Source organism: Triplophysa dalaica, chromosome 6 (genome assembly GCF_015846415.1).
Source record: "Triplophysa dalaica isolate WHDGS20190420 chromosome 6, ASM1584641v1, whole genome shotgun sequence".
Lineage (NCBI taxonomy): Eukaryota > Metazoa > Chordata > Actinopteri > Cypriniformes > Nemacheilidae > Triplophysa > Triplophysa dalaica.
This window is the reverse complement of record NC_079547.1, coordinates 26,494,550-26,519,478: the sequence shown is the minus strand read 5'-3', so window position 1 is coordinate 26,519,478 and position 24,929 is coordinate 26,494,550. Positions and strand designations below refer to the sequence as shown.

General features: G+C 43.7%; 1 protein-coding gene across 6 annotated transcripts; it reads right to left on the bottom strand.

The window, feature by feature from the left end:
- Window positions 1-253: 253 nt before the first annotated feature.
- Window positions 254-23,186, bottom strand: LOC130424443 (histone deacetylase 4-like). 6 transcript variants are annotated; one of them, XM_056750093.1, is made up of 28 exons: window positions 23,093-23,181; window positions 22,291-22,391; window positions 22,061-22,169; window positions 18,514-18,576; window positions 14,298-14,533; window positions 14,005-14,140; window positions 13,672-13,792; window positions 13,141-13,253; window positions 12,788-12,916; window positions 12,565-12,668; window positions 12,382-12,483; window positions 12,089-12,203; window positions 11,475-11,656; window positions 10,575-10,739; window positions 10,268-10,451; window positions 10,052-10,185; window positions 9,874-9,976; window positions 9,751-9,797; window positions 9,560-9,667; window positions 9,412-9,467; window positions 9,235-9,322; window positions 9,033-9,152; window positions 8,858-8,955; window positions 2,800-2,918; window positions 2,585-2,718; window positions 2,401-2,485; window positions 1,403-1,538; window positions 254-1,323 (listed from the first exon to the last, which is right to left on the bottom strand). In XM_056750093.1, the coding sequence occupies exons 3-28, from the start codon at window positions 22,080-22,082 to the stop codon at window positions 1,284-1,286; spliced, it is 2,940 nt and encodes a 979-aa protein (XP_056606071.1). In that variant the 5' UTR covers window positions 22,083-22,169; window positions 22,291-22,391; window positions 23,093-23,181; the 3' UTR covers window positions 254-1,283. The 6 variants fall into 6 exon arrangements, with proteins under 6 accessions (XP_056606071.1, XP_056606070.1, XP_056606069.1 ...); XM_056750092.1 differs by having other exon boundaries at window positions 22,061-22,166; XM_056750091.1 differs by lacking the exon at window positions 22,291-22,391 and having other exon boundaries at window positions 22,061-22,166; window positions 23,093-23,186.
- Window positions 23,187-24,929: the final 1,743 nt, after the last annotated feature.

The window sequence follows — 24,929 nt, the reverse complement described above, 5'->3', positions numbered from 1 at the left end:
CCCTCTAGATGGCGCCACTCACGAACCAACCATCTAGGTTCATTAGTGTGATCTATAAAATATAAAGATTAAGATAGTTTAAAGTTGCTGTTTATTATAATGCAGTGTGATTCCTTGTTTTAAAACGTCTTTATTTTCATAGAATCATTGTTGTCAACTGGTCAAATAATCTGAGGTCCTATTATTTTCATTTAACACGTCATGTGCGGTGAGAGCAGAGAATCATAGGATAATAAAAACAGATTTCTTTAAAGATACAGAGACATTTATTTGTGTCAGAAAAACGCTCCACATAAAAAAATACATTTAATTTTCCCACCATGAAACTTGGAATGAATTGTAGCCTACAAACTATACAGTGACACAAAATAACTAACCAGAATGAAACAGGAGTTTGTAAATACACATGCTGAAGGTTTGTGTGTGAAAGCAACAACAGTTAACAGATAAAACTACATGCAGAATGTGTTCCCTGTGTTGTTACGACTCCTCTTCATGCGTAGAGGTCACCAAAGTTGCAGTTTCACATTTACAGGATCGTCCTGCGTTTGCTGAACTCAAGCTCATTTGGTCTCTCGATGTTTCATGTCAGAAAGTTTCCCATGTAAAATTCAGTAAAAGCCAAAACCATCTCATGCATTTCTGCGTTCAGCTCATTTTACAGAACTGGTTAGAAATGTGCGACACAAGATGCAGACTCATGCTTTGGTCAAACTCTATTTTTCTCTTTTTCACACAGATATGATGTCAATGTAAATAAATTGCTGCTAAATTTCAGAAGTGTTTGTACAAAGAGAGTTGTGTGAAATCTGAACTGAATCTGAATCCTCCACTGGAATTATGGGTAACGTTTATTGACTTAAGGCATTAAGTTCCTTATCATTCATCAGCACAAGGCACTCGCTCGCTCAATCGGGAACGTAAGAAATCCGTCAAGTAGGACTGAAGAAGTCTCGTGTCTCAGTGTCCATCTAGTGTCAAATGTTTCTGCAGAGCGTTAGTTGAAGCATTTTCTTCTTTCTCCACTTCCGTCTTTCTCTGGGAATGATCTATGGATGATTGGAACGCCCCTCGATGTTTGTGCTGAGATGTTCCCACACCAGAGCAAACCCATTTCCAAAAAGCCTCACCGTGATCTCTTGATCTTGAACGTGTTTCACTGGGGCTAGCGGGCTACAGCGCTAACATCGAGACATAGGCTTCGTGCCCTGACATGACTCCTGCCGCTCAACGTCGTCCCTCCATGAGACCAGGGGACCTCGCAGCTTCATAAAACATCCCTTTTACAAGGGTGGCTCCTCTTCCATGGGTTCATCTTCATTTCTGTGAGGAAAGGTAAAAGGTCATATACTGTCTGAGGACCAGAGAGAGAGAGAGAGAGAGAGAGAGAAAGCAGCTGTACCTTTTCTCCATGGCTGCCACAGATAAAGAAGCCATCGCTGTCACCGTCTCATTTTCCTCAGATTCACCGCTCTGAGCTTCCATAAAAGAGAAGGCCACTCTGGACACGTGCGCCTGCAAGGACCTCCAGTACCTCCCTAACAACCCACATAACATTCAGAATCAACTCGACAGGTTCTGCTGACTCAGACAAAGCTTCATAAAACATTGGTATTCTAGAGTTGTTGGTATTTTGCTGATCAAACCACAATCTTACATACTTCTTCATATTTTCTTATTATTACACATTTTCTATGAATGTTACATTCCTGTTTATGGTATTATTGCAAACTCTTGCACTCATTTTATTTTCATTTACATTTTTATGCATTTTGCAGACACTTTTATCCAAAGCGACTTACATTGCATGTATATTTGTTTATGAGTATGCATCCCTGGGATCTGGACCACGCTCTACAGGAAAGCCATGTTAGGAAAGGCATATCCATATGCTGTCTAAAGATTTCCTGTGGCTCAGTGGTTAGAGCGTGGGTTAGCAACGCCAAGGTCCTGGGTCGGATCACAGGGATTGCACATACTCAGAAACAAATGTATAGCATAATGCACTGTAAGTTGCTATAGATAAAATGCATACATTTAAATGTCTCTAAGTCTATATGGGTTAGTAGTTTTGATTCTATGAGGCCAATTTAATGTTCAATAATGTCATATATTCTATTCCATATGTTTGCTGTTTTTATATATTCTGTATGAATTCTCTTTTTTTTGCAAAAGCTGCATTGAAAAACAATATAAATCACTTTGAGTTGAAGATTGAATATACCACCTATAGTCTTCATGTGGTGACACTGTATATGATTTACAGTATTTCTTTAGGTCCGCTGTAAACACTGTGCTAACCACAGAACGTTTGCACATGAAGCTTTACGTCTAGCACACCTGATCATGTCAGAATTCAGCCGTTCCTCATTCATTTGGAGAAAAACAAGATTCACTCACTATGAGTTTCCAGAACTTTCTCTATGGAGCTCACAGCGTTCTCATTGGGTCTCTGCTTCAGAACTTCAGACGGAAGTGACTCGAGCTGTTCAAAATAATGACAAATATATTATGAAGAGGTAACAAGACTATCATACACCCCATAGAAAGTCAAGCAGAAGAGGATGATGGGTAATGATTTCACCTCGATCCCCAGCAGCGCAGAGACACACGCTTCTGACGCGTCACATATGGCTTTGAGGTCGTGACCTCCCTCCAATGCCAACACCACACGACCCCCGGCCAATCCCATCAGCTGTTTGGTCAGGTAACCCAAACCTGTCAGTATCAAACAAGGTTTTACTGAGTGGGCGGTGCAAGTCATGAAAAGCTCATTACAGATGTCAAAGCAAGACTTACATTTAGAGCTCAGTTTATAACCTCCGAGCGGAGGAGGGTGTCCGTCCACAGCATCAAAACCTGCCGATACCAGAACCATATCTGGCTGAAACTCATCCGCGATCGGCATGACCACCGCCCTTCAAGAACATCAGCACATTTACAAATATCCCGCATTGATGTTTCATGTCGTGAAAATTTCCCCTGCCTGAGAGTGTATTTAATTGCTCTGCTGCTGTTCAAACACTCCCCTAACCCCGATCGTTCTTTCCATCGCTCAAGAAAACTATGGGTTACTTAACGTAAACCCGGGTTCTTTGATAACAGAGTGAAGGGTTTCACTATGGGAATCGCTTTGGGCGTGACCAACTACGGAAGCTCTTATGACACCACGTCTGTCCCTGACAGACAGGTCGACCAGTGACCAGGCTCCGCCCTGCCTATATCAGTCAGGTTGACCTCCACCTATGTCATTCTAGAAAGATTTCTTCCCATCCCCGTGCAAGGAGGGAAGTGCTGGTGAAACACCTCACTCTGTTATCAAAGAACCCGGGTTTACGTTAAGTAACCCATAGTTATTTTTCTAACTTTGCTCGGTGTTTCACTATGGGAGATATAGCCCACTCCCGAATTGCATCCACATATCCCTTTTATTTTCTATAGCCTTAAATGGGTACCGACGCTCCGGCTCCCAGCACCGCGTGTGCCAAGGACGGCTCGGACACGTCCAGTCTATAGAACCGCACGAAAGTGTGTGGCGTGGCCCAGCTTGCCGCCGAGTAGATGTCTCCAACGGAAACTCCCCTGAGTAAAGCCCATGACGTAGCCATACCTCGTGTGGAGTGGGCTTTTAAGCCCTTAGGCGGCTGCAGGCCCCTGCAAACATAAGACAAGGATATAGCCTCCACAATCCAATGAGACAGCCGTTGACGCGATAACGGCTTCCCTCTCTGCGAGGTGGCCCATGACACGAATAGCTGATCACAAGACCTGAAACCCGCTGTCCTATTTACATACATATATAGTGCCCGAACCGGACACAATAAGTTAAGTTTCTTCTCCGGAGGAGGGTGAAAAGCTGCCAGCTCAGTAGATGGGCACCTATACGCTGAGTCTAACACCTTAGGCACGAACGCTGGGTTAGGACAGAACGCAACCTTAGTAAGCCCTGGAGCGAATTGCAGACAAGACGGGCTAACTGATAAAGCCTGTAAATCACTCACATGCTTTGCGGTTACCAAAGCTTTGAGGAGCGCCGTTTTAAGAGAAAGATACTAGAGGCCCGCTCCTTCCAACGGCTCAAACGGGTGATGACAAAGGGCTTCTAAGACAATGGTCACATTCCATAACGGAACCATTTGTCTAGATGCCGGTCTTATACGGCGTGCCCCTTTCATAATTTATTTATTTTTTTTTCATAAAGCTTTCCCTTTATCTAGCAGATCCTGTAGGAAGCACAATATATCTCTTACAGCGCACTGGAAAGGGACAATATGACTCCGCTCACACCACTCCTCAAAGACTCAAAGATAAAGGTAGCGAGTAGAGGGGGCTCTTGCACTCTGAATGGTGTGAATGACTGCGGACGGTAGACCAGCCGCATTCAAATTCCACCTCTCACGGGCCAAGCCCAAAGGGGTATTCTGTCGGGGTGAGGATGGTAAATTTCTCCCCCGCCTGCGACAGAAGGTCCCTCCTGAGCGGGAGGGCCCACGGTTGCCCTGCTAACAGTTGAATTATCTATGCCACCCACGGTTTGGACGGCCAGCGCGGTGCTATTAGTATTAACGAAAGACACTGCTCCCTCACCCTGGCTAGAGTGGGGGAAATTAGACTCAGAGGAGGGAAAGCATACAGAAGTACTTCTGGCCATGGGTGGGCTAAGGCATCCACACCCAGCGGTGCATTTCCGTCCGATAGTGAGAAATACAGAGGACACTGAGCGTTTTCTTGCGAGGCGAAGAGATCTACGGCAGCCTGACCGCATCTCTGCCATATCTGGGACACCACCTGGGGGTGGAGTTTCCACTACCCGTACAATGGATTTCCCCTGGACAGCAAGTCCGCTCCCCTGTTTAAAATCCCCGGAACGTGAGTCGCTCTGAGGGATAAAAGCCTTGTATTGGCCCATACAATCAGCTTCTCTGCCAGCTGATGCAGAGGCAGAGAACGTGTGCCTCCCTGTCGATTGATATAAGCCACCACCGTGGTATTGTCTGTTTTCACCAGAACATGCTGGCTTTTGATGAAGCCCAAAAAATGTTTCAGTGCTAACCATACTGCCATCAACTACAAATAATTGATATGTTTGTGAGTCAGCTGAGGAGGCCACAAACCGTTCACCGATCTGCCCATTAAAGTCGCTCCCCACCCCAGCAATGACGCGTCCGTTGTCATAGTCACTCTCGATGACACCGCCCCTAAGGGAATCCCTGTCCTGAACATCACAGGGCTTTTCCAGTGTCTGAGTGCTCTGACGCACGCGTGAGTGATCCTCAACGGTCGGCCCAGATTCCGTCGAGAGCACAGACGCAAATGCGCGATCCAGCACTGAAAATGTCTCATTTGGAGCAGTCCCAGCTGTACTACACAAATCACCGAGGTCATAAGCCCCAGCATTCGTAAGCATAGTCTGTACGGTACCACATTCCCCATCTGAAAGCGGTCAAGGCATTGTGTGAAAGACGCGATCCTCTCTTCTGTCAGTGTTACTCTGTACGAGAGGGAATCTATGTTGAGCCCCAGATAATTCGTCTGCTGAAAAGGCTCCAGTTGGCTCTTTATCATATTGATCTTGAACCCTAAATTGCCGAGGTGATTTAACACAATCTCCGCATCTTTCACTGCTTGCTCTCTCGACGAAGAGCATATGAGATAATCGTCTATGTAAGACAATATTCTTATTCCCCTGTCCCTCAAAGGGAACAGAGCTGCTTCCACACACTTGGTAAAAACCCTTGGGGCTAAAGACAGTCTGAATGGAATAGTTTGAAATTCGTAAGCTGTGCCTTGGTGTGCAAATCTGAGGAATTTTCTGTGAGAGGGGTAAATATCTATGTGAAAATAAGCGTCTGCCAGATCGACTGTCACAAACCAATCGTTTGGACGAATCGATCGACAGAGCACTCTGTGTGTTAACATTCTGAATGAATACTTTCTCAGGTGCTTGTTTAACACACGAAGGTCCAGAATAGGACGGAGGGCTGTGCCTCCTTTCTTTGGGATAACAAAATAGTGGGAGTAAAAACCCTGACGGCTCTCCTCCTCGGGCACTACTCTGATTGCCCGTTTGTTTAACAGAGTATCGATTTCGACCGTCAGCACTCGGGCCGATTCCCCCTGTGCTACTGACATCAAAATCCCATTGAACCGAGGTGATTTCATTGCGAATTGAAGCCTGTATCCCAGTGAAATCGTTGTCAAGACCCACGGCTGAACCAGTCTGTTATGCGGACCGAGAGAGGACCTCTGTACACTTCCGCCCCGCTGGCGTCGCACAGTGATGACGTCATCACAATCGCCGCACGGGCTTCGGCTGAAGGAGTGAGCACTCCCCCCAGTGGTGGGACAGGGGGAGCGCTTTTCATGCAATTCGAATTTTGAGAATCTTCTTTTTGTTTGGGACATATCGCCCTCGGCTGTTTGCCTGGTTGCGATAGTGGAATGTTTATTGTAATGTTTTCTGAATTCGGGGAGCATTTCACCCTCGGCCAATGGCCTGGATGCGAAAAAGCATTTTTTATTCTTAAATCCCCTCCACATAAAAACATTTGAGAACATATCGTGAGTGCTTGGTGACACTGAACACAATTTTGAGCTAACTCGTTTTTTAGAACTCGAGGAGAACAACTCAAACTGGCCCTTATCGAACTGAACACAATAGGGCCGTTTTCCCCCTTTCTTCTCTTCGCGGGCGGAGAGAGAAGGGCTGGGGAATAACTGCTTGTCAGGCCACACGCTTCTTCTTCCTGTCCTCTGGGTTTGGCAGACGGTTTTTAGCTGCCGCCGCCGCGTATGAATACTTTCCCCACGGTCCAGGGCCAGCCGATCGTGGTCGCTGGCCTGCGTGTTGTCCACTGTGAGCCGGTCTTGGACCTCTATCACCCACAGGTCTCCCTCTCGCCGCTGCGGCTGCTGCGAAGCCCTGCAGCACGGGTTGAGAGGCTGGTCGGGGCACTTGCTTGCGTGGCAAACAGAGGTTAAACGCCTCGTTCTCCTGTTTCCTGAGGGTGCTGGTTTCCCTCATTTTCTCAAGGGCAGGACCAAACAACCCCTTCGTAGGGTTGTATGCTGCATCCATCACCTCCGATTTTTGCGCGTCGCCCTAGCCCGACAGGTTTAGCCATAACGCTCTCTCACCTGACACAGCCAATCCCATCACACGGCCGCAGCCCTGGATGGCGCCGCGGGAAGAGCGCAGAATTAAATCGTTCACCACGCAAATCTCGTCCCAGAGTATAGGGTTCGGTGCTCCCGAATCCAACTGGCTTCCCATCTCCTCCAAAATCTCTGCTTGATACGCCGACAGTAAAGTCACAGCGTTCAGCGAGCATATTGACTGCCCAGCATATTTATACGTTCTCTGATAAATCGCAGCGGTTAGCCGATCCATTTTTCCCGGCAGCGAAATCTGCGAGGAGGCAGGGATTGAACGCCGACTCGGATGGAGGTGAAAAGCCACTGAAGACTCTACCGTTGGGGGTCTGCTCAACCCCAGCTCCCCCATCCCCTGAATCTCCACCATGGAATGTCCCTTGGTGGGGAGATTGCTCTTAAGGGGCTATCCCAATAACGGGACATTTCCTTCATGCAAGCCGGCACGGCGGGCAAAAGTTGTCTCACTGCAGTCTGTGCAGGCGGCAGCCTTTTCCCGTCATTAAGGTCCCTCTCAGTCCCTCCGGCATCTTTTGCCGCGGGCCAAGGAAGGCCTAGTTTAGCCGCGGCCCGATTGCAGACCTCATGCAGGTTGCTGTCTATCTGCGAGGCCGACTCGTACGTGCTCAGCGGCCTGGACAGTTGGGTGGGGAAGGGGGAATTTTCTACCTCTTCTTCGCCGTCCATATCCAGATCGAGGAGGTCATAGTTAGCATCGCCCTCTGCGTCCTCATCCTCCGGTTCGCCTTCTTCCTGCTCGAGCAGGCCGTCAAACAAAGGTGGCATGTCCGGGGATTCGGCTTCCATCATATCCGCCCAGCTCGTTGTAGCTCGCGGGGGATGGCCAGTTGCCGCAGATTGCGTGACAGTTCCAGACAGGCATGGGTCCTGCTTGTTGGCCACTGCCACCCTCAATCTTCTCTCAAGAATTTTCACCGGTATTGATGCACAGTGAGCGCATGTTTGCGGGTCCGCTAGAGACGCTTGAGCGTGTTTCGGCCCCATACACGTGATGCACATGGGATGAGGGTCCCTACCCGAGATGGTAGCTCCACATGAGGATGGACACGGGCGGGATGCAACCTCCCTGGCCTTCGACTCTTTCCCTTTGGCGGGGGAAACAGCCGTCGACATGATGCTATCACCGACTCGTACGGCACAGTAGCCTAATACAAAAAAGGTAATAAAACCCTTAGAAGGTTCGCCTTGACGCGATAACCTAATTAGACTTGACGTCTCCTAACGCTGTAAATTAATACGCAATAGAACTATTAGGATAGCTCACCATGACGCGGACGCTATTCCAACTCTCAAAAATGTCAGCTCAACACAATCCCGTTCACTAACCTTGCGTTCGGTGGCGGGTTCCTATGACGGTCCACCTGTTGAACAGTTTAGCGAAAAGTCAGATGATACGGGCGTGCTGAGAGAGCTTGCTGCAGTCTCCCACGGGAAGAAAGCGCAAATGACATAGGTGGAGGTCGACCTGACTGATATAGGCAGGGCGGAGCCTGGTCAAGGGTCGACCTGTCTGTCAGAGACAGACGTGGTGTCATAAGAGCTTCCGTAGTTGGTCACGCACAAAGCGATTCCCATAGTGAAACACAGAGCGATGTTAGAAAAAGAACTACTGAAGAACACAGAGATGCTTCAACCCAACAAACACACCTGGAGCAACACACATGATGAACAGACACACTTTTACCTGAAAGCAGACAGATATTCTACGTCACCCATCGGTGGTTCCAGACCGCTTGTGAACGCCATATTCACGTTGAATCCCACTCCTGGTCCACTGCCCACCTGCTGACACAAGTTTTCATTGCGATACACTTGAACATTTGTTCAATTTGCTTTATTAAAAGTCTCATGCATATGACCTCTTCAGGAGCCCCGCTGCCTGGGAAAAAATTCCCATCATCATAGCGATGAAGTGAAATGTAAAGAACGTTGGGATCATCGTAAAACGCTTGTTGAGTTCCGTTGCCGTGATGAATATCCTGCGAATCGTAGCAATAAAATGACTTCATTCAAAAACAATCACTTCATTTAGAACAGAGTCATTCTTTCAATTAAACTTACCCAATCAACAATGAGAATTCTGCTGACATTCAGTCTTAGTTGCAGGAGTTTAGCTGCTACGGCGACAGAATTAAAGTAACAGAATCCCCTGTGATTAGACGAGAGCATCAGCTTCACATTTTTACAAACATAAAGAGAAAGAGGAACACACACACATATAGAATGAAGGCGTCTTACATGGGAGTGCTCTCCTCTGCGTGGTGTCCCGGAGGACGAACCACAGCAAAGCCATTCTGCAATGACATAAAACTACACAGCTCTACATTTGAACATCATGAAAAATCAAATTATACGAGAAAGAAAAGAGACAACGAGGGAAAGAAACCTTCAGCTCTCCTGCTGCCACTTTAAAGACGAGTTCAATCACAGAGCCGACGGCCAGACGAGCTGCGCTTGCGGAGTGAACTTCATTCCAGATCGTATCGCTGTCCACCTGCCAACACACAGAAGAGGTTTACCGCTCGCACCGCGTGTCACTTCACACACTTCACACCCTAACCGTGTCTTTCTACTCACCCCGATACCTCCGCATGGCAACCTGACGAACATAGATGTGACAGAACCTGAGAGAAACAAAAGAATGTTTATTAACCATCCATCGCAGCGCATCAGTGTGTTGAATTGCAGTAAATGTCTTACTGTCCAGTTTTTGTCGCAGCGGGTTGGTCCCGTACAGCATGACATGTGCTTCAGAATGAACCGTCTGTAGCTCCTCTAATGTGGCTTTTCTTCCACGAATACACTAAAAGATGAGAGGAGGGACACGTGTCGACAGGGCACTAAACGTGTGTGTACAGTAAAGGTGAACGCATCGTACCTCACAGCGACTGCGCAGACCAGTCTCCTGCAAGCGAGACCAGATGCTCTGGATGCGGCCGGCATGTTCAGGGTGCGTGTTTGTGTTGCCGCACATGCACTGATGCTTTTGCATGAGAGAATCGTACACCAGACCTACAGAAACATGCAAGCACACACACATGCATCACACAGACAGGCCGACAGTAAATTCAGCGGTGAGCTGCGTGTCAAGCACCTGTGGTGAAATGAACTTTGGAAGGTTGTTCCTGTACGCTGATGTAGGGAGCAGAGGCGGGTGATGATTGGGCCCTGGAGAGGGGGCGGGGCCCTGAGAGACCGATTGACACACCAGTTTCCTCCAGTGATGCCTGATAGTTTCTGAGCTGATGAATCCTCTGTTGCTCCAAGAGAAGAGCCTGCTACCCTCACACAGACACACACATAATATTGGTTTTGATAGGAACCAATCGAGGGCGCTGACATGAAACTTAAGGTGTGTTAAGATTCTGTCTCATGTATGAGTCTCTCGCTTTTGTTCTCACCTGGTCGAAGAGCACCTGTTGGTCCTCTTGTGTGTACTCCTCTGTAAGATCAGGAGCTTCCTGTTTAATACCGAGACTCATTGGAAGGGTTTGCTGCTCCTCTAAATCTTCCTCTGTCTCCTCTGGGTGACTCTGATGCTGACGCTCGGCTGGTTTGCTCAACATCTAACAGACACACAGAAGGAATAAATCATGTTTTCTTGAACACCGAACATCTTTCATTGCTTTATTAATGGAGTTCACTCAGGTGATTTGTTTAATGACACCTCCGTCCACACCAGACTCGGCAAGATATCATTTGCAGGAACATTTGTTCATTTGACTGATGCTTTTCTTCAAAAAATAAGCCAACTAAAGTATTTCCTAGCACCATATACCTTAAGATCTAACACTTGATTATTTTGACTGCAGTAGCCACATCTGAATGAAACACACATGAAAAATGAGCTCTTGCCAAACTCGCTAATATGTTCATCACATATCTTCTGTATGCTTCACAGTCTCAGTGTTGTGTGATGAAATGAAAGCTCCACCGCAGAACAAAAGCCACTCCTCTCTCTGTGTCCTGCACATCAGCGATCCTCAAGCCTCTTTTTAAAGAAACAACACTGAAACTGTCCTGCACTGTCAGCGGCTTTGGATAAAAGAGTCAAGCAGGAGGGATTTCAGTCACGGTCTGCTCCGATGTGACACAGATCCTCAGCTCAAATGACCCTTATCCCAAACCACAGGAACAGCGGACTTCAAACATGCCCATCATCCAGTTGACAGATTCATCGCTGTCATGAGACTCTCATGCAACCATTCCCCGTCACGACTGCAGAAAGAATGGTGGGACACACACCCCGATGTTCTCTGTGTTACAACATTCTGTTTCGGGCTAATGAAAGCATTTCTGACCTTGTTGATGTGGAGCTGTTGGAAATGCTGCTTGTGTTTCTCCAGGAACTGTTGGTGTTGTTGTTGGACCACCAGCTGTTGAAGAGCCTGAGAGCTCTGTGGCAGAGGAGCGGACTGCGTGCGACCCAGCGGCCTGTGCTGTCGCAGCTTCTGCAGAGACTGCAGCGGAGCGGCTGCAACACCTGCGACAAACACGCACCGAATGAACATCTATAAACAACCAACGAGCCCTCACGGTCATCACTTCATCATGATAAACTGCTTTTCCAAACCGCCATGCACGGGAGCACCCTGTAAACACCACCGTGCAAACATGTCTGGACAGGACACCCACGCAGGTCTCTGCCCCCTTCATTTCCCCATTCCCATAATTAGTGCTCCAATGTTCCCGTGGAAGGGCAAGTGAGCCCAGCACACAGTGTTCCATCGCTCTGATAGAAGTGAAGAAACCCTGACCGGAAAGCGCTCGCAAGTGGAAAATCATAAAAACTGTCTGGTTTATGTTAGACACCAATCCTGGCAAACAATTGGTGTACAACAAGTAACTGTTTTGAATGGGAAGAAACAAGACAACAACACACAGATTAAGTGTTTGCTGAAGCTCAAAAACTCACCAGCAGCTAAAGGGCTCGGTGGAGCAGACTGCTCAAGAAGAACTATGTGTTGCAGCAGTGCATTATGGGAGTTTGCAGTGTCAGAATAAGAAGAGGGCAGGAGTGGAGCGTCATGCTGTGTAAAGAAATGAAAACATAAGCACTTTCAAAGCATCACATGCAAATCACAAAGACGTCAACCACTGAACTAAAGAACTCACAGAATCCATGAAGGACACAAACAAAGTATTCACATACGAGGTAAAGTCTCAATATCTTAACCATTCCTGGCAAACGAAAGGTTGTATACTCACGCTGTTGAGGGTGGAGGCAGGCAGGCCCAGGGTGATGTTGGGTAATGAAGGAGACGTGTAGAGAGATCCATCACAACCAGCTAACCTGTGAGCTAAAGACGACTGCAGCACACACAAGCATTTATCCACCGGCCGCTTCTATGTTTGTTTTTTAGAGAACATCACGCTTCAAACACGGCTTACCTCGCTTGAGACAGCGGCGCTTAACCCGTTATCACACAAGTTTCCCTGCGAGCTGTTGTTCGGGGAGCTCGGCCCGGATCCAGGAGCGCTGCTACACGTAGAATCTGTTGATCATCACACAAAGAAGGAGGTTAGCAGAAAAACATTCACATCGGGGTGGATGTCAGCGATGAGTTGCAAAGAGAAATTCACTATGATCCAATAAACCACAACAACAAATCACCTGCCAGGTCCAGAGAGCGCTTCTTCACCACATTGACGGGACCGTCTTTTCGTCTCAGTAACGGACTGCTTCTCCGCTCCGTCACTTTCTGCTTCAGACGAGATCGCAGCTTCAGGTTTGGTTCAGACGCTAAAGACAGAGAGTGGAAGGTTTGATTCCAAATAATTAAATCTCAGACTAACACGATGACGTAAAACTAGACAGATGATGTTCACTGCTTATAGTTGAATAAATGTGTGTTCAGTTAGACCGGTGACTCTTCGGTCAGTTTATGCTGGAGGACCCCAGTGTTGATTCAACTCAACACTTCTGCAGGAAAAAAAGAATGAATCAAGATTATTTGAGAGTTTGACCTGTTTTACGAAGTGGAAAATCATCTTTCGAGTCGTAGAGAGCAGGATGATTGAAGGTGCTGATGGTGCTCTGAGGTGGAGAACTCTGATCTAAAGAGCTGTACTGAGTTTTCCTGCACAGATGATGCAACAAAAACAAACACAAAACTTACAGACTTCACAAAGATAGTTTCCACACTCTTTCACTGCCACTCAAATGACTTCTGCACGTTCAGTTTTAATTGAAAAGTACACACTTTTCTGAGTCAGCTGACACAGGGGTTTTATGTGATCTCGTCTTGTTTCTCTTAAAGCATGCGGCATCTCTGCTCACTGACTGAATAAACATTACTGACATCTTACCAGTAACTTTTGGATCAGAAAGTTTGAGAGAAAGCTAAAGAGAAGATTGATTGATCTGTGTCTGATCAGTACATAATCATATTCAATAATCACATTTTTAAGAAGTTGCAAAATAAAGAGAAGCTCCAAGACTCGGTAAGAGTTTGTTATTTGCCAGAATAAGCTGTGATGTGTGTTACGGGTTCTGACCGGCACCAGTAGCTTGGATTGTTGGAGATGCAGTGGTTGAGAGTGCGTTGAGCGATTGCTTTCTTCTTATTCAACACAAACTCCTGCAGACGCATCTTCACCTCTGTGCTGGCCACTGCACCTGTTTATACAGAATATGGAGAAGAACTTCTTGAAAGATCTTCTAGAGAAGTTTGCTGATTAAACCACACCAACACTGACATTCCAGAAGTTTTTCCATTTAGAAGAACATGCTTTTTAAGTCTCTGAGGATATTAATCTTATATTTTCTTATATTATTTTCCACAGATTCTCCAGTAGATGGACAGAAGCTCTGATGAAGGAGATGCTCACTCTCTTGTCCACGTTCTTTGTTCTTGAGAAGCTGAAGCTTATGATCTCGCTGCTGTTTCTCCAGCTCATGCTCCATCTTCCTTTGATGCTCCATGAGCTCCTGCTGGTGCTTGAGGGCCAGAAGATCCTGCTGATGCTGATGAGAAAAACAGGTTACACAGGTAAACAGGTGTGTCATGACCTCAGGGTCGAGAATCACAAATTTGCTGGGTCAAAGCCATCGTAAACCATCCTCATAACCCTTCAATCCTAACACCAACCCTACAGCAGCAGAGAGGACAGAACTTTGGTACCTTCATGTGTTCCTGTAACTGGGCTTCATGTTGTCGTGAAAGCCGCTCGTGTTGCCTCTGAAACTCTGCGATGAGAAGCTGATGCTGCACCTGCTGCTTGTGTTTGAGGGTCAGAAGCTCCTGCTCCAGCTGCCGCTCGCGACACGTGCCATCCGCCCCAGGGCTCGCATCCACACAAAGATCCATGGGGATGGCAGCGGGGGGGATTCTCACAGGCAGAGCTGAACTCAGTTCAACTGCCGGGTGAAAAGAAACATCACAATGTCTGAAGAGATCTCAACATGTTCTTCTCATGTTCATTTGTCAGGGGCCTAAATAGCAGTGAACCTCTTTATCTGACAAATATATAAATTATTTCTGTTTATATCATTGAGTGTATAAAAGGTGGGTTATGTCAAGTCATTTATTTAGCCTTTTAATACAACATAAATGCTGACCAAAGTGCTGCACAACATACAAGACAAACATCCTCACACAAAACAAATTTAAATACTATTAAAATATATCGAAAGAAAACAGATCAAAAATGAATCCAATTCAAACAAAACATCATCCATCCATCCATTTTCTACCGCTTATCCGAATTACCTCGGGTCACGGGAAACAAAACATCATGCAAAATAAAAATATTATCAAATTAAAATATGTTTTAAGGGAATATTTAAAAGTGGATAGAGTAGGCGATAGTCTAATAAACAAAGGTAGGGAATTCCAGAATTTAGGACCAAGACCTGAGATTTTGGAACATTTAATAACATGTGGGTGGAAGATCTTAGCGTTCTCTCAGGAGAGTAGGTGCGGAGAAGGTCTGAAATATAAGTAGGTGCAAGACCATGAAGTGATTTAAATACAAATATTAAAACCTTAAAATCAACAGGTAACCGCTTCAATATTTCTAGCTCTCCTGTAGCTCAGTGGTAAGAACAAGGTCATGGGTACGATCCCAGGGATTGCACATACTTAGAAACAAATGTGTAGTATATTGCAATGTAAGTCGCTTCGGATAAAAGCGTCAGTGAAATGCGTAAATGTAACCAATAAAGCGATGCTAACACAGGCGTGATATGTTCTGTCCTTTTTGTCCCTGTCAAAAAACGAGCTGCGGCATTCTTTACTAGTCGTAAACGCTAGCGTGAGGACTGATTTATTCAAGCGTATAGAGCACTACAATAATCCAACGCGGTTGAGATAAAAGCATGAATAACAAATCACTTAAATATTTTTAAGCTTGCGAAGTCCCCTTAGGGACTGATTGGCATGGGCCAATACCAGTTTCAAGTTATACCAAGTTTTGAAAAAGTCTAGGTTCCAAAACCACAAACATTTTCTGAGATACCTTTTAACGTATGAGCTGTGTTTACACAAAAATAAATAATTAAGTCATGCTATGCAATGTTGGATTTTAACGCCCAATTTATCACAAAAATAACAATTTTGAAAGAGTATTATATTTTCAAGGCTTTATTGTTACCTGACAAATATCTTCTATGAATGTTGGTTCAAATGTATTTGTGTCCTGTTGAAAGGTTTTTATTTGTATACGCACATTTTTTAAGACAATTTACTGTTGTTATTGCAATACTGTGAAACTGTGACAAGTTTGCTGAATGTTATCATACCTTCAAAATATCATACCAGCCCATGCCTAGAGTGTCATCGGCATAAATGTGATATGAAACTTAATGGGACTCAAAACTTAAACGATGAGGAAGCAAATACAGTATAAAGTAAATAAGATTGGACCCAGAATTGAGCCCTGGGGCACCCCACAATTGACGGGAACTGAGCTTGATGAGAATTCTCCTATTTCCTATTTGTAAGATATTCAATTAAATTCTATTTATATAGCACTTTTCACAATGTACATTGTTCCGAAGCAGCTTTACAGGAGTCAATAAGAAAAACACAGAGAAGGTATATACACAGCGCATGAACAAGCAAGATCATTCTAGTAAATAATATCTAATATCAGCGGTCTCCGGGTGAGCAAGTCAACACGGCCCTGTGACGGGGAACACAGACTCCAATGATGAATAAATGGAGAAAAACCTCTGGAGAAACCAGACTCAGCCGGGAGGACCAGATCTCCTCTGTCGTGTCACAGCTGCACTCCCTGACTTTGATTAAAAGTTAAATGTTAAATGTCAGTAAATGTTTATGAATAACAGGGAGAGCGTATTAGTTGTGATTTAGGAAATCTCATTTGTTGAAAATGTTTAGGTCTAATTTTGTCTTATTTTGTGATCGATATCAGACAACATAGGAATGATTTTGATGCAAACCAATCTAATGCTACATCAAACATGCCAATTTCAAGGTTTAATCTTTTTAAAAGGATACGACGATCCACTGTATCAAAAGCCGCAATTTAGTCCAATAATATAGATAATAATTATAATAATAATATAATAATAGTATAGTTGCCAGAGTCTGCAGATACAGTAGTAGGAGGTTGTTTATTACCCTTAAAAGTGCATATTCAGTACTGTGATTGGCTCTAAACTAGACTGGAAAGAATCCAGAATGTTGTTAGAGATTAAGTAGGGGGAAATTTGATTTAGTACACAATTTTCCAGAACCTTGTGCAAAAATGGAAGTTTCAAAATTAAATCAGAGGCGTCGAGATTACTTTTTTAAGTAAAGAATGGGCCACAGCCTGTTTAAGGCAACATGGAACACTACCTGTTCGTAGGGAGCTATTGATAATAGAACGAAGACTTGGCAACACAGAAGACAGAACATTCTTAAGTAACATTCGGGAAAAGCATCAAGAGAAGAAGTGGTTGAATTAGTCTGAAAATAAGAAAAAGCAGCTATACACAAGCTGAGACCAATCACCTTCGTATGTACAGAATACATTTTCATTTAGCAGACGTTTTTATCCAAAGCCACCTACAAAGAGTTTAGGGAGCACTTTCATAACGCACACATCAATTAAAAGCAGTTTGACAGAAAATCTACAGTCTCTGTCTATTATTATTATCATTAAATCTTTCATTATTTTTTTACACATTGAATCTATTTATCTGCCTGTATGTGAAAGAGCGCAGTGAAACCTTATGCATGTTGAGCTGAAATACAGACATGACAATACAACACAAGATTAAGTTTCTGTCCATCAGGCAGATTCAAAGATCAATGTTATAAATCACATGAGCTGTAACCCTTAAGATGAAGATGATGACAAATACACTTTAGAACATACAAACACTAATCATGCAGAAAACACAAAACAAACTATCAGAAGACAAATAAAACAGAATAAAATCTCACCTACAGTAACACCTCAGAGCCCTTGTTTGTGTGTGCGTTCAACACCTTTTCGCTGCTTTAACTAACACACACCAGTGACATCACAGGGCTGTCCCACAGCAACATTCACACACACACACACACACACGCACGCGCACGCGCACACACAAACAAACACAGTGTAGAGCACAAAGAGAGATGCTTATATTAACCATGCAGATTCAGACAGAAATGTTGTTTGTCATTATGGTCTTTTACAGAATGTAAAACAAACAAACACTTTGAAGTTTTGTAACAACCGGATGTCTGATTGTGGTAAATGTAAATGAATGTCTAACACACACTCATGGCAAATACACACTGATCAAATGACATCACATTAAACTGCTTAGACAACAACCAATAACATCACCGACTAAAACACTGACAGCATTTCTTATTCTATGATGCTACACGTTCAATACACACATTTCTTTTGGAAGAAAAAACATGCAGATGTAAATGGAGACTCTGGTATAATCTGTAGCATAATGTTAAAGGTCCAGTCTGTCATTTTTTGGAGGATCTATTAACAGAAATGGAATATAATATACATAACTGTGTGTTCAGAAGTGTATACAGACCGCACAGAATGAAGTGTTATGTTTTTCTCACTGTAGAATGATTTATTTCTATATGAAAGGATGTTACTGTAACCCTAAAACAACAAACAGCTCTACAGAACTTGTTTCGTAAATAAGCGATCTCATTCAGGATAGAAGTGAAAAAGTGACAACATCTTAATCCTCTATTGAGCGGATATGGACCGAATCCTCGCCTATATGGGCAGGGCTGATTGTCAGATTGTTTACATTCATAGACTTAACTGAACAAACCAAACAACTGCATCATTTCAAGCTCTTGACATCTACATGCGTGCTTAATTTGGTGAGAAATGACAAAGAGACCAAGATTTAAGTGTAACCTGTAGGAATGTGTTCAAACGCTGAGGGCTTCAGGAGCTCCGCTGCCTGGTCCATATGAGAGTCTGAGAGAGAGAGAGAGATTGGTGATTGGATACTGAAGAATAGGAAAGATACACAGCACAAACAGAACACCTTCATTCCAACAAGAACAAACTAAACAACTTCCAGTGATTTCAAAGGATTGTCGTCTTGACATGTCAAATGTTCAATTCTCCTGTTTTTTAAAGCCGATGAGGAGGATAGCAAAGGGCAGTTTATCTTCACATGCTACTATTTTGGGGAAATAACCAGAGAGCAGAAAGCTCAGAAAGTGTTCTGATGTTCCTCTAATGAAGACACCAGAGAATGAGTTTTTTTAGAAAGAGACATCCCAGGTTCAGATTCGTCTCCATCCCCGGCACATTAGACAAGTTACCCCTGAGGAGCAAGGCAGATTTGTTTTGCAATAACATGACGTCTACTGATGGTGTATCTGTGTTTGGATTTAAGGCCAGTAAATCAATAGAAACCCATCCAGTGATGCAAACTGACGCAGTAATTTAGGCGGTGATGGTTGTTTATATTTCTACCAACTGAATGAACAAATGTAATGGTGTAGTGTATCCTCGGTGGTGCTGGTGTGAGTATATGAAAGACTGAATAGGTTTGTCTGTGGCCTCAGTGCTTTGCATGGTAATGTCTTGTTGACGCTTGATTGAGGAACACACCTGAAACTGATATGATGTGGTTATTTAAAGCAAATGGATAATTTTGCAAGTCAATATGTTGAGCTATGCATGTAACAGACAGATGTGCTGAATCAATATCCTCTTACAGCATCAGGTAGGAAACCTGAGCTCAGATTGAAAGAGTCAAACCACAGGATGATTCAAATGCATGCAGTTATGAAAATGACGGAGCAAGAACGCCTGGTTTTATGAGAGTCATGCAAAAGGCAAATCCCAAAACATTTGGCTTCATCTTCACATCTGCTAAAGCTTTCAGCCGGTGTGATATACCGTTTAAATTTGATCAGCATGTGCATTACACTCGGCCCAACAGGAACATGGAGATGTCTCTCGAGACAACACTGATGTTCAACAGAGAGTTATTTCATAATCATTGACTGTTTTCTTTCTGTTCATGAGAAACTGATGAGGCTAACACACATTAAAGGTGCATGACATCACTATGACACACTTTATATTTGAGCGAAACAAACAGGCTGTGTGAAAGGTCAACAAATGGTTTGCTTTTTCCGTTGTTCACACATCTGTGATTGTCCTCTCACAATCTGATCATAGAGTTACATATATCGCTGTACTGTACATGTTGTCAAAGGAATTCCAGTCTGACCTCACATACAGCAGATCATCCATGATATGAACAAACCATGAAGACAAGAGACGTTGGAACATAAACACTGCTTGAAGATCAAAATGGAATACAAATCTTTTGTTGTTATCTGGTATTTGAGGATCGGAAGTGATCAGGATGTGCAGAACCCACTCCAATGTGAATGTATCTAAATGTTGCTGTAATTCTGTTCATGCTGACGGACACAGAAGATGAATGTTGAGGAATAGAACTCATTTACTTCCAGCAGGACTAACATTTAAAGGCAGGTTAGGCACCTTTAAATGTTGGTCCAATCATTGCACGTCCCACTTGTCTGTTAAACTATTTGTATAGGACCCCCACTCTCCGTCATGAGAACGCTCGGAGCGAGAACACTGAGCATTGCACATGTTCTAGATCTCTCTACACAAACACACCTGATTCAACGCAGATCAGATTAGGGAGACGTAAAAAAACAATCAGGACCAGGATAAGAAACACTTCTTTAAATTCTCAGGGCACTGGATAAATGAAGTGTATTGTGGGTTGGCCGCCGGCATGGCAGTGTTTGGGAGAGGACAAAATTCCTGCTTCTTGCACTTTGACAACGACACCGATTAGTGACACAGAAGGGAATTTATATAATAACAAAATGTGGTATTCAACCTACTGTTCACACCCGAGCGACAAAAAGTGCCAATTACGCCAAACTGGGAACATAACGCATCATGGCTTTAATAGGAGCAGATATCATATCATTACGTGTCGGGGAAGGCCGACATGTCAAAAGGTGGGGTGTCAGGTCTTGTGTAGCCTGTAATTGGACATGTTGGCAGAACATCCATTATCAGCGGACAACACCGCACCGCACTTCCGTTCGCCTTCGTCTTCCCCTACCATCATTCAAATCATCATGCTTCCCTTAATCATCTGAGAACACGGCATCATTAGTCTGGACTCACAGAAACCTCACAACAGATGAGAATCAGAGCCGCGTGCGCTGGGGGAATCTGTGCGGATCTATAAATAGCTGCTATTCTGCAGTGACTGCGGAGATAAATATAAACACACCAGATAGATGGAGAGATGCACAGAGACATTTAACAGCACATAAAGTCTCCTTCACATAGAACCACAACAACAAAATGGATGCAAGATTGTATCATACACAGAAAAAAAACAGTTAGATTTACACTGAAGTCTAAACATGATTCATGATGTATTCTTAATGTATTTACATACAGTTGTGTCACATCTTTGACACAATCAAACTATAACACCAAATAAACTTGCTGTTCTGATGCTCTGACAACAGATTCTGGAATAATCCAACATACAGAAACACTCCTATAGACGCTTTCACCAGAAACAACAAAAACAAACTTGTACACATTCGCAAAGAATAGAGACGCTGCAGATTATTGCTGATAACAGTCAAAAGTAATAACAAGTAAATGATATTACCTAACAAGTTCAAATGAAGCCTGGCCAGTATTATTTTGGGTCACATGTGGAAGGGACGGACAGGCCGTTTTCCCAGTGGAACGCTGCTCATGTGGGCAGCCTCGAGAACATCATTGTGAACAGACCAGAGGAACCCGAACACAATGGCAAACGGACGGTCGAGGACACCCACCTGAACACAATCATGAACAGAACAGACGGAGGGGGGACCAGAACGCGATGGCAAACCGAGGGGTAAGTGGTGGGCTACTCTTGGTGAAAAAGGGCCACTTTTTAGTTCCAGTCCGGCCTGAGAACAAATGACACTTGGCTTACCCTTAATCCCAGTTACACACCCCATAGAAAACTGGGTTCTTAACCACCCAACCAAACTTGAATGGTACAAAAACCCACCAAGTAAATAAAATAAGGTATCAAAATCATGAAAAAATGATGCAGTACTCTGTGGGCGTGTCAGAGAACGGTCTTATTCACACAGAAAACAAAAACAGATCGAGTGTATGCAATCAAAACAATGTGAGTCGCCCAACCTATACACATAAATTTAATGTAACAAATATTTGAATCTGTCACAATGTGATTTGTGTGAATAGCAGGTGATCTACGCTATGACAAAACCATTTTATCATTAAATGAAGTTTTATTTTAAAATGTCTCCGTCTATAGGCAAGCATTGCAATGTTCTGCAAATACAAACAAAAAATGTGTTGCACACCTACAACAAACAAGTATGGAAAACGTCACGTGTGATGATTAGACGTGTACCTGATTGACTCTGTGAGGTCATGATGTTCAATGCAGCTGATGTTGTGCCTGGAAGTGTTTTTAAACAACAGGTGTAGTTCCAGGTGAAATTCTCCTCCTCCACCAGCTGCTGGAAAACACAGATCCATAAACAAAACACAATAACACTGCCGAATGATCCATTACACGGGTATTCAGTGCTTAAAATAGATCCATCCATCCATCCATTTTCTACCGCTTATCCGAACTACCTCGGGTCACGGGGAGCCTGCGCCTATCTCAGGAGTCTTTGGGCATCAAGGCAGGATACACCCTGGATGGAGTGCCAACCCATCGCAGGGCACACACATTGCTTAAAATAGATCAACAAACAAAATGACATGATTGACATCCTCAACCCATCAGCATTAAACAAAAGAGAGACATTTCACATGCTCAGAAAACTCACTCTCATCACGATTACACAATAAAAACACGGAGGTGACCCGAGGAGGATCCACGCAGACGGCGGCGCGCGTGGAGCGCATTCACATGTGGACGTTAGAGACAGTAAACAAAGACTACAACCAAAAACTATACAAATAAGAATAAAATAAACCACGGTTAGGGTCAATTGGGATTTTATTGTCACATTTATTTTTATTCTCGTCCAGATGCTATTAATATTGTGAGTTCGTGGATGTTTCTGCTGCATCCAGCGCGTTGAGTCTTAAACAGATATTTTACACAAGTGTTTATTTTATGAAAACATGATACATTAGTAACACGTCCCCCTCCCCAAGCGTATTATTCACTCATTCACAAAATCGTGAGACTCATGATCAATACCGCCCATCTCAGGACACCTTACATCATTGGCCATCGCTGATTTCAACACAACAGTCTCACAATAAAAACAACATCATCCTAAACCACTAGCGTTTATCGCATCGATCTGAATGAAAGACTCCATCATTTCACATATCACGATTAAAACAGCAACGCTGACGTCATGTGTCATTGATGTCATACGCGAATTATTCTTCAATCTGAACGTGTCGTTTATATACTCACCTTATCACAGCAGATGTGAGACGCTGCCGAGGCGATACAAACACCGTTTGACAGATTCCGCCATACTGGATTCTTCATTACAGAATCACGTGTGACAAACTGTACCGTATGTCCTCGAGAGGCGGGATCAAACACCGCATAACGCACACGCCATGACGTCATTCCCGATGCGTGACCCGGGGTTCAAAGAAGCGTTGTTCCAAAATGTGTTCATTCAATCAGTCGATTTCTCTCAGGATGTCATGTGAACCCTGTGCCTATGAGTTTCCTGACGGATGAGTTTTCTGAAAGATTCTGGTAAAGATATGTGCTCTCTAAACACATGAACACTGCTGGTGTGTCACATGTTTCATAAAGAGTGAGCTGCAAAAACGACACATCATGTTAGAGCCTATAGCGTTTGAACAGGGTTTTAACACAGATGTAAAACAGCTAGCACACGTCCGTATGCTAAAGATCTGGAAAACATCTGCTAAACATCTTAAGAGTGCAAGAGCAGTTTTACATCCGTTCTAAATCCTAAACATCTTACAGACATGTTATAGATGTCTATATGACATCTGACAGCAGACGTCTCTGAGGCGTATTGCAGATGTCTTCCAGATGTAGTGTGCTATCAGCTATAACACGCGTCAACATGGATTTGTGCACACTGAACCAATGAAAGGCCTTCAGCTCAAAGCAGAAGAAAAACACTGTTGTTCATGTATGTTGTGTCATGGGTTCCATTCCCAGCAGGGAGCACACATGCTGACACATCTGAATGTACCGCGTGTAATGAAATGTTTGCTTCCAGTGTAAATGTAGCTTTTATGTGTACAAAGAGATTTCTAGTAGCAATAGAGTCTTTTCAGTTAGATTGGCGTTTTATATCTTATGTTGTTTTAGTGTAAAGATTCTAAAGGCATGTATGGTGTTATCATTGGATCTATTGAATCAGACACCATCTGACCTGATGCTGCTTTTGTTTGACTTCAGGACAAATATCTGTAGAAACCAGATACATAAAAATGTGAACGCACACACACACACACACACTCGCACACACTGTGTTTAGCACACGCAGATCAGTATTACAATGTAGTTGGGATCGTGGTTTCTATAGTAACAGAGGATTTCCACTTCTCACGAGTTATATAACTCTCCAAGTCTAATTTAACCCAATGAAGTGAGAGATGTCTACTGAGCTGTGTTCTACTGCCCTTTCATAAAAACATGCACATTTAGTCTAATGTCCACAATATTCACAGCATTATTATTTCATAATTTTCACTGAATACCCATCTGTACATTGCTTCTGTGTAAAAAACAATACAAAATCTCTGCAATCCTGGATTGTCATTGGTTGATGAAATATTCTGCCAGATGAGAAACAAATGGCCAAATCCAATTTAAGCAGCAAAAACCAGCCAAACAGTTGCAGTTCATGGTTTTTCGATCCCGATCTTTGTTGAACAAAGTTTAGGGTAACTATTACCTGTAAAACTTTAACATGTTCTAAAACCATCTACATTGAATTTTGTCCTCCATGATGTTTTCATAACACCATTTGTCATTGTCATTCATGCAGGTGAAGAATCTCTCGATTTCATTAATATAAACAGCTGATGATCCATCAAGATGAGACAAACACTAATGGATATAAAGAGAATGAATCTTTTGAATAAAAAAATGCAGTCAGAAGCTCTGCTGCTCTCATGTGGACATGATTGGAAAAACACACAAACACAAGCAGGAAGGACCATTTTTAATAATACAAATTATAATTGTACACTTTTACACAAACCTGTAGGGTTTTTTGATGATGAAAACTTAACCCAATCATACAAGTTCTCGC